This window comes from Brachyistius frenatus, unplaced genomic scaffold (assembly GCF_029030835.1).
Source record: "Brachyistius frenatus isolate BFR_SWC_R1_liver_20210118 unplaced genomic scaffold, ASM2903083v1 Contig_80, whole genome shotgun sequence".
NCBI lineage: Eukaryota > Metazoa > Chordata > Actinopteri > Embiotocidae > Brachyistius > Brachyistius frenatus.
Genome location: NW_027210679.1, coordinates 1,687,928 through 1,697,500, shown reverse-complemented (window position 1 = coordinate 1,697,500; position 9,573 = coordinate 1,687,928). Strand labels below are relative to the sequence as shown.

The following is a 9,573-nucleotide window of genomic DNA, read 5'->3' as shown; positions in this document are numbered from 1 at the left end:
ATGAGTTTTAATTAAAGGTGGTGAGCGTAGCGTGTTCACACCGTCGATACGTCACGGTCGTGTTAATTGTTGCACCTTGGTGTAATTAGTGTTGACAAATGAGACCACAGCGAAGGATTGACTGGAAGCAGCAGTCACGTTATTAATGCTTCTCGGAGTTATGACCGGACGTCCCAGAAAACACAGAGCAGGGCGGAGCTTTATGAACTGCTGGATGTTGACGGTGATCGTCGGCGTTGCTGTTGCTGTTGTTGTTGTTGTTTTTTGGCTTCTTTTTGGTTTTGAAAGTACTTCAGATTTGAACAGAAATGTAATCTAATGACTGTTTTGGTCACACGTCAATTAATAATAGCTAACAAATATTTGCCGTGTTAAATATTGGTAACGTGACTGTCGAGTTTAAAAATATCCACTTTGATGGCAGAAAACTGGGTTCAGATTGTTTATGAGGGGTGTTTAGCATCATTTTTAGAAATTAGGATCTTTTTCTTAAAATGTTTTACTGACAAAACAGTTACGCAATTCATTTAAATTTCCGTTGAAAATTCGTATTGGAGTCGATCACGTTGATCTACAAAAAGGAAAAACAAAACAAAAAAAGTTCAATTATGTGGTGACGCTGCTCGTCTGTTCACAACAGTGATACCAACAACAACAAAAATAATTTCTTTTTGATTTATTGAGATTTTACTCACTGATTGCAACCCTTGCGAAGACAAAACACCTCGTTGTCCCACTTTGGATGGCATGTTGTCGTGTCGCACCACCTCCACCGAACACATTAATTACAGAAATCGGCTTCCGCCTGCCCCGAGTGTGAAGGATTTGAGTCCTGACAAAATGTCTGCTCGGGGATTATGTGGGATTCGATATGAGCGGTGACACAGAAGTTCTGAGAGATTTTATTTTGACAATCCCTCCCGTGATGAGCTGCGCTGTAGACGTCTGCTGATTATTTGTTCTGTTCATTTGGTTGTTGGTGGAAACACAAAGTGCAGTCTGTGTTCTCTGTTTAATATCTGCTCTCTCTCCTTCTCTCTTTTGTTCTTCACAGTAACTCCTGGTTTCTTTCTCACTTCACAAAGAGCCTCGCTCGAGTCCCCAGACGACGCAAGGAGAAGAAGAAGAAGAAGAAGAAGAAGAAGGAGGAGGAAAAAAAAGAAAAAGGGAATAACATCTGTTTATCTGCATATTTCTATGTTCAAAAAACCAGAGGAAGAAACACAGAGATCGACGGAGGACCAGGAACGTCTCGGAGGATGCGGGATTAGAAGGAACAAGTTGCCGCCGGAGGACCGAAGGGGACGTATTCCACCAGCGTGGAGCCACCTCACCTGCACCTTCGGATTAACGAGCAGGGTCATGTCCCAGTTGCCATGCGCATCGCCACGCTGACCTGCCTCCCCGGCCCTTCCCCCTTCCTCTTTCTATTGGCCCAGCTGCTACTGCGGCTCCTCCTCCCCGGGCCGGAGTTAGTGGGAGCCGCCTCCTCCTGCCCCTCCCTCTGCACCTGCTCCAACCAGGCCAGCCGAGTCATCTGCACCAGGCAGAACCTGGAGGAGGTGCCGGAAAGCATATCAATCAACACGCGATACCTCAACCTGCAGGAGAACTCCATACAGGTAAATATTTCTCTGCCAACGGACCGGATGTAAAAGAGTTCGTAGCTTCCGGCTCTGAAAAATGAGGCCGATGCAGAAGCGTCTTGAAGCTGCAATACCACCGAGCGCCATTAGAGGTTGGCTCCAAAAAGCCTCCGGCTCCATAGACTCCCATTCAACTTCTCTCATCAAATACAAAGTCTATAAAATGTCTCCATCAGTTATCTCGGTGTTGTTATCTAAAGTCGCTCCTTCGTATTAGTTTTCTGAAAAGAATCGCTCATTCATTAGAAAAGAAGATTCTTTTTGGAGGGGCGTGTCTGTTTGATTGACAGGCCTGTGGTGCAGTCAGGTTACAGCTATTAGGGGGACGGGACGTAGTATCGTCAAGGTTTCCAATCAGATCGAGTCAGATCCACCACTGGCTCCTCCCCCCCCCCCCAGCTCGTCCAAATATGGTCACTTCCTGCTCCGAACCGCTCCGAACCAGCAAACACGGCGACGGACAGAATCTGAACCGTAGGCTTCGTAACGTTCACAAACCGACGTGGTGACGTCACCGCTGGTTGCTGATTGGTCAGGTCGCATCACGTCGCTGTCGATCCGAAGTGCGCGTTTCATTCAGGACAAGCATGACACAACGTTTTTGTACATGACACACACACACACACACACACACACAAACACGGGTGATATATAAATACCCAGATGACAATAAGATTTATCTTCCAAGTGCGAAAAAGAAACACATTCCTACTATTTACGTCTGCAGGTTGCACCCTGATGCTTTATGTAATTTAATGGTTGCCTGAGAATATTATTGATTTCTTTGGACCGCTCGTTGTTTTTTCACGTAACGATGATCGACCAGAGGTCACGGTTCACTCTCGTTTTTTTTTTTTACTTACAATTGCGGCGCGTCATCAATCACGCACCGAAAACACACGTTTCTATCACTTTAAACACGTCGGGATCTCCATACTCGTTTTCTTCTCGGCCCACTTTTTGCTAAAGTTATCGATTTAATTCTGCTGTAATCGCCGCTATTTATATCGTTATCGACGGACCTATGTATATTGTACTGCAAACTGAGGATTTTTTTTTTTTTTCCTTCAGGGTGCACAAGTATACAAATCAATTCCCACACAGACGTTATGTTGTAATATGTGCACAGTTGTGGTTGTCAGGATTAACTTGTTGCTACAGGATTTTCTCTTCCAAACTTTATTCCTAAGAAAAGACAAGAAAGTAAGCGGCTCTAATGGGAGAAGAAGGCACTTAAGCCTCAGCTGAATTGAGGGAATATTTTATGAATTGAAAGCAAGGCATATTTCTGTGACACCGTGCCGCCTTTTGTATGCATTACCAATTTATCTCGAGTCCCTCGACGGCGTTTGTGGCTTTACAGCTGCGAAGGAGGATCATTTAAACCGCAGACCATCGATACAAAAGCAGGAGAGAAAAAAAAATCTCAAAATTTATAAACAGAGTGGGTTGATTTTACTCCTTTTGCGGCAGCCTGTGATATAATTGGATCCATCCTGGTGTTGCTTTGCTTTTTTTTTTTTTTTTCCTCTGCTTTTTAAATTCATTTCCACTGCATCTTATCTCCTCTAATGAAAAGCAACCAGTGTCCTAAACATTGTTAAAATTGTCCAGTGCGTCTCTAATAATGTCAAACGGCTCCGTAACGTCGGGCCGACTTCTTCTTCTGTTCCTCGGAGGGGAAAAACGTCTCATTAAACGTTATGTGACGTTTAACTGAGCCGAAGTGGGACATCGCGCCGCTTGATTTGGGGGATGTGAGTTTGTTTTTTGTTTTTTTTAAGAGATGCTGTTAACATGGGGGAAAAAAATAAAATAATAATAATAATAATAATAACAGTATTTGTTGCGTTTTCAGCCTACAAATTCCGATTCGGTTTGTCGTATCCTGCAGCTCCTTCCTGAAATGATTAAAAATCTAAAAATGTTTTAACACCTGAAGGCATCCTAGATTCTCTGGCTTATTTTTTCCTCCACTGAGTACCCTGAGAGTAAAGCCTTGACAGCTCACACCCCCTCCTAACATCCTCACCCCTCCCTCTTTTTTGCCTATCAACTCCCTCCCTCCCATCCCCTCCACCTCCACCCACCCACACACACACACTCCTGCTCTACATACAGAGGAGGGCGATGGCCTGACTCCAGGAGTCTCTGTGTGTCTTTGGCCACGTATATTTTAGGGGCTTTTAGTCGCGCTCGCTGTCTTCTCGCCAAATGAGCTCCAGTTGGACGGCGCCGACGCGAGTGCGTGCCGTCCGAGGCCCCGTGGCAACCGCGTTTTGTCAGAATCGAGTCTTTCTTGCAGAAACCCCCCCACCTCCCCCCCAAAACATCGCTTTTCGTTCCTTGGGTACAAAACAGACTCAAGAAGAAGTGTCACACAGATTGTTTTTGAACCGTTTTTTTTTTTAATGAAATTAGTTTCGTAGTTTTGGTGCTCTGCGGGGATGACACTTGGAAGTCCAACGCTGATAATCAGTTTATTCGCAGGGGGATTATAAAGCGTCGCTATCGAGTCCGCCCGGAGTTTCGTGGAGGCGACGGGTGTGAAAAGCACTCCGGTGTCGGCGGCAGGCGGCGAAATAAGGTCAGGGTCGGGAAAGGGGCGGAGTTTAACAGACTATACTTAGAGGTGTAAGGCCAAGCGCTCAACACGAAGACTCTCGCGCTGAACGCTTGAAGCGCCTTACACATCTTACTGGAGGTTTGGGGAGATATCAGGGAGTAAAACAAAATATCAAACAATCGGCTGAAAAGTTCATCCATAAACTTTATTTTCCCAGAATTCAATTCAGTTTTATTTCAAAAGCGCCAAATCACAATGCAACTTATTTCAAGGCACTTAATATTGTTAACTTCTGACAAAAGAACAAAAAGGAACCCAATAATTCAACATTCAGACAGCCGGGGGGGTATTTGAAATACGGGCTGATACAATCAGCCAAATAAAAAAAGTCAGACAAGGACCTGCTTCTTGTCACGTGATAGTTGGTTGAACATAAATTAAGTGAGACTCTTTTTTTTTTCTTTTTTTTTGCCACGTTGAGGTCACAGTATTATTATTTTTTTTTTTATCACGTTTTTGTCACTTTATTTAGGATTTTTTTGGATTTTGGCGCCTTCACTTAGTGATCAAACTAAATCTGAGCGTTATCCTGAAGAAGCCGGTGCTCCTCAGCAGGTTATTGATTTACGGCGGCGGCGCTATTTACAACCTTTAATCGCAGATCGGCGCTCTCGCTGTAACTCTCGTGGGCTCGTTGCATTATCATCGACGCAGAAAAGTCCAACATGGAAGACAGCGTGCCGTCCTGATGTTCTGGTGCTGCTGACCACATGTCGGGGGGGAGGGGGGGGACAGCAGCAGCTGTCCCGGAGGTGGAAGGGTCAGCTGCTTCCATTAAGGGCAGACACAATGAATTATTCATGATTATATGGTTTGTTTATTTAAACATACGTGGAGCCATATTTGTGCCCTTGAATCATTCATTGACGGTGTTTTGTTTGTCTTTCATTACATGAATTTATAATGTTAAAGTGCCTCTAAATAATCAAAATGATGCGGCGGTATTAGTGCTGAACGTCTGTAAAAGGTTATAAAGTAAATTATAATATACCAAAGTAAAGCTAACTTATTATCCTCATCCTTATTAAGTAAGAAAACATGACAGATGCATTCATATTTGATGTTGTATTTTACTTTGATTCAGGTCGATTTAAAATGATAATAATGAAAGTTGTGTCACTTTGAGGTTGTTGTAAATGAAACCTTCCACTGTTAAATAACAACTCAACTATTTGTCCGTCCGTAAACGACATTACTCATTCTGCCGATTTTGCAGTAACGTCGTCGCCACTTGTCTTTCCAGGTTATCAAGTCCGACACCTTCAAGCACTTGAGGCACCTCGAAATCCTGCAGCTCTCTAAGAATCAGATACGTCAGATTGAAGTCGGAGCGTTCAATGGCCTCCCCAACCTCAACACGCTGGAGCTCTTCGACAACCGCCTCACACTGGTGCCATCACATGCCTTCGAGTACCTCAGCAAGCTGCGGGAGCTGTGGCTGCGCAACAACCCCATCGAGACGCTGCCCGGCTATGCCTTCCACCGGGTGCCCTCGCTGCGTCGCCTGGACCTGGGTGAGCTCAAGAAGCTGGATTTCATCTCCGACGCGGCCTTCGTGGGCCTCATCAATCTGCGGTACCTGAACCTGGGCATGTGCGGGCTGAAAGACATTCCCAAGCTGACGGCCCTCGTTCGTTTGGAGGAGCTGGAGCTGTCGGGAAACCGGCTGGAGATCATCCGCCCCGGCTCCTTCCAGGGCCTGGTGTCCCTTCGCAAGCTGTGGCTCATGCACTCGCAGGTGTCCGTTATCGAGCGCAACGCCTTCGACGACCTGAAGAGCCTGGAGGAGCTCAACCTGTCCCACAACTCCCTGCACTCCCTGCCCCACGATCTCTTCACGCCGCTTCACCAGCTGGAGCGGGTGCACCTCAACCACAACCCCTGGGTCTGCAACTGCGACGTGCTTTGGCTCAGCTGGTGGTTGAAAGAGACGGTGCCCAGCAACACCACCTGCTGCGCCCGCTGCCACGCTCCGCCGTTCTTAAAGGGCAAGTACATCGGCGAGCTCGACCAGAGCCACTTCACCTGCTACGCGCCCGTCATCGTGGAGCCGCCGACGGACCTCAATGTCACCGAGGGCATGGCCGCCGAGCTGAAGTGTCGCACGAGCACGTCCACGACGTCGGTCAACTGGATCACCCCGAACGGCACCCTCATGACCCACGGCTCGTACCGGGTTCGGATCTCCGTCCTGCACGACGGCACGCTCAACTTCACGAATGTCACCCTGCGAGACACGGGCCAGTACACCTGCATGGTCACCAACGCCGCCGGCAACACCACGGCGACCGCCGTCCTCAACGTTACTGCCGCGGACGCCAGTGTCAACTACACCTACTTCACGACAGTTACCGTGGAGACCGTGGAGACCAGAGGAGATAACGACTACGCGCTGGTCGCCATCAACGAGACCTTCATCCGCGTTCACCCGGGCCCGACTCCCTCCGACTTGTGGCCGGACGGCGTTCCCACCACGGACTCCTCTCTGGCTGCCGGCTGGTCCTCCTCATCCCCTCGGGCCACTCGACCCACCTTCACTGTGCCCATCACCGAGCCGGGCTTCTCGGGCCTGGACGACGTGATGAAGACCACCAAGATCATCATCGGCTGCTTCGTAGCCATCACCTTCATGGCGGCGGTGATGCTGGTGGTCTTCTACAAGCTGAGGAAGCAGCACCAGCTGCACAAACACCACGGCCCCGCTCGCGCCATCGAGATCATCAACGTGGAGGACGAGCTGGGCGCCGGGGCCGGCGGCCGGGGGAGCGGCATCTCGGGGGGCTCGACCGTGACGCAGAGCGGGAGCAGTGGAATAGGCGGGGGGCAGAGCCTCCGGCTGCACCACCCCGAGATAGTCAACCTGCCCAACCTGGCTCGGTCGGAGCACCTCAACCACTACTACAAAACCCACCACTTCAACAACAACATGATGGGCCTGGGCATGGGCACCCTCAACAACAACAACAACCCGTCGCTGTGCTCGCAGTCACAGAACATATCGTGCACCCAGGTCCCGAGCTCCGCCGGCGGGGGGGCGCCCACGTGCGGCACCCTGCCCTCCCCGGTGCCGCTGCCCCAGCTGGGGCTCCACAGTTCCCTGAAGGGCCTCATGGGGAAAGGCCAGAACGAACCGCTGCTTTTTAAGAGCGGCTCGAAGGAAAACGTGCAAGAGACTCAAATCTGAGCGCGAGCGAGGGTAAGAAGCACGAGGTGAGAGGAGAAGGGATGCAGGGTAGAGACAGTGATACAGAAAGCACCTGTATGAGACTGATTGTAGCCCGCCGTCCTCACGGACCGATCTCAGAATAGATTCAATTTCACGTAGTCGCCGCTTTGCGTCGTCAAAACTCGTTCGACGGAGAAGCATCCCGTCAGACCGAAAGGGGGAAGACGGCGCCGTCGTCCGAGCGGCGTCCCGTCCTGTCCCGTCACGCCGACCCGCACACGCTTTCAAAAACCGAACCCGAACAAACAAACGTACGCCGATCACCGCGGCAACCGCGTGACAGTCTTTGCCAAAGTCCAACGATCACGCCGACTCTCTGTCTCGCGGGCGGGCAGCTGCGAGCGACGCAGACGTGCCGCCGAGCCGCTCACCGGGTTTTACACGGGCGACTTCGTACATTTCCAGACACGCTATATATTCGGAGGGAGACATAATATTTGGCCGATCGAACATGTTGTCAGATCAGCGTTTTGTTGGCAGAGACGGCGCGGATAGCAAACAAAGATTTTTGGGGGACGGACGGAGGTGGTGGTGGGGGCGAGCGGTGCACCGTCCCGGGTTGTTTTTTTTACCGGGAAGCGCCAGAACACGGAGAGAGCAAAAAAAAAATCAGACGGGTTCTCCGCAGGGAGGCAGAACAACTACTTTTTTTTTTTCTTTTTTTCTTGCTTTTTGTTTTTCCAGAGTGGCTCCACTCTCACTTTCTCACTTTTTTCCCCCCCTTTCACACTTTACTGGCGACTGTCTTCTTTTGGAGGAGGAAAGAAACGGAGAGGGAGTAAAATCCGTAAAGGACAAAAGAGAGCTATAATAAAAAAAAATTAAAAAAAACAAGAAGAAAGCAAAAAAAAAAAAAAAAAAAAGGACTGAACATACATATTATATATACCGTAAATATATTTTCATTCAAAGAAATAAATTATAATGAATCTTTATCGAGCTTCTGACTGAAAACTACATCTGAAGAATATATTACAGAAAAAGAAAAACAAACAGCTGTTTTAGTGGCCCCTCCCTTTGCAACTGGGGGGGGGGGGGGGGGAGGAGCTACGACCAGCAAACCCGGCGACGCGTTTGAGTGAAAGTATTTTGGTCTGGACTTTTTTTTTTTGTAGCCACTGAAAACACGCGTTTCGCCGTCTCCCGCCTGCGTTCACGCAAACCGGGGTCGCCGGAGCGGGAACGCGACACTCGTCGTTTGACGTAGTATTAATAATAAATAATCACGATGGCGATAACGATAACGACCTCTAGCTTTACTTGTCATGAAGGTCGTTTTAACAACGTCAGCTTATCTACGAGTTACGATACTTTTCCCCGTACGATAAAAAAAACTTTCGACGATTCGGTTGCAACGTTGTTCACGCTGATGATACGACATGTTATTGTTACCGAGTTATCGTTATGACCATTTTTATGACATTATTATTATTATTATTATTACTACTTGTGCCTACGAATAACTGAGAAGTACCTTTTTTCTTTTTTTTTTTTCCTTCATTTGTATATGACACTGAATTTGTTCGCCCTTCGGCTAACGGACGGCAGCGGGACGGACGGACTCGGCGAAGCCACGAAGCGAACTCCACGTGCATCGGCAGGAAACGGGGAAGGGGTGGTGGTGGGGGGGTGGGGGTGGGGGGTGGGGGGCTTCTCATTCAAATGACAGGACACGGACCTTTGACGAGGACTGCGCCTTTTGCAGAGGATTATTTCACAACTGTATCTCAGTGTTTTGGTGTGTGAGCGGATTTCATGGCAGCAGGGAGCTAAACGGACGACGGGCATCGTTGCCGAGCGTTTTTACAGGTAAGCGATGCTCGTTCAGTGAAGACGAAGGCAGCGCGCCGCAGAGTAAACGGTGGCGGGTGAATTTTTTTCTAAAGAAAAAGGACAATTAAGTGAAAAAACATAGAACCTTATAGATCTCTTTTAAAAAAAACCAACAACAACAACAAAACTATTACGATAAGTGTTTTTCTTTTTTTTTTCTTTTTTTTTTTTATCTAGTTTGATTATTATTTGGGTTTTTTTTGGTTTTTTTAAATCAAGTGTTATCTTTATTGTAATATTGT

The 9,573-nt window shown here is 48.1% G+C and overlaps 1 protein-coding gene across 1 annotated transcript in view; it reads left to right on the top strand.

Annotated features, from left to right (window-relative positions):
* Positions 1-7,671, top strand: part of lrrc4ba (leucine rich repeat containing 4Ba) — a 20,322-nt gene extending 12,651 nt beyond the window's left edge. Inside the window, exons 2-3 of the mRNA XM_069709003.1 lie at positions 1,055-1,622; positions 5,516-7,671. Of these exons, the coding sequence (XP_069565104.1) occupies positions 1,377-1,622; positions 5,516-7,456 (2,187 nt within the window). The 5' untranslated portion in view covers positions 1,055-1,376 and the 3' untranslated portion in view covers positions 7,457-7,671. The remainder of the gene's footprint in view (positions 1-1,054; positions 1,623-5,515) is intronic.
* Positions 7,672-9,573: the final 1,902 nt, after the last annotated feature.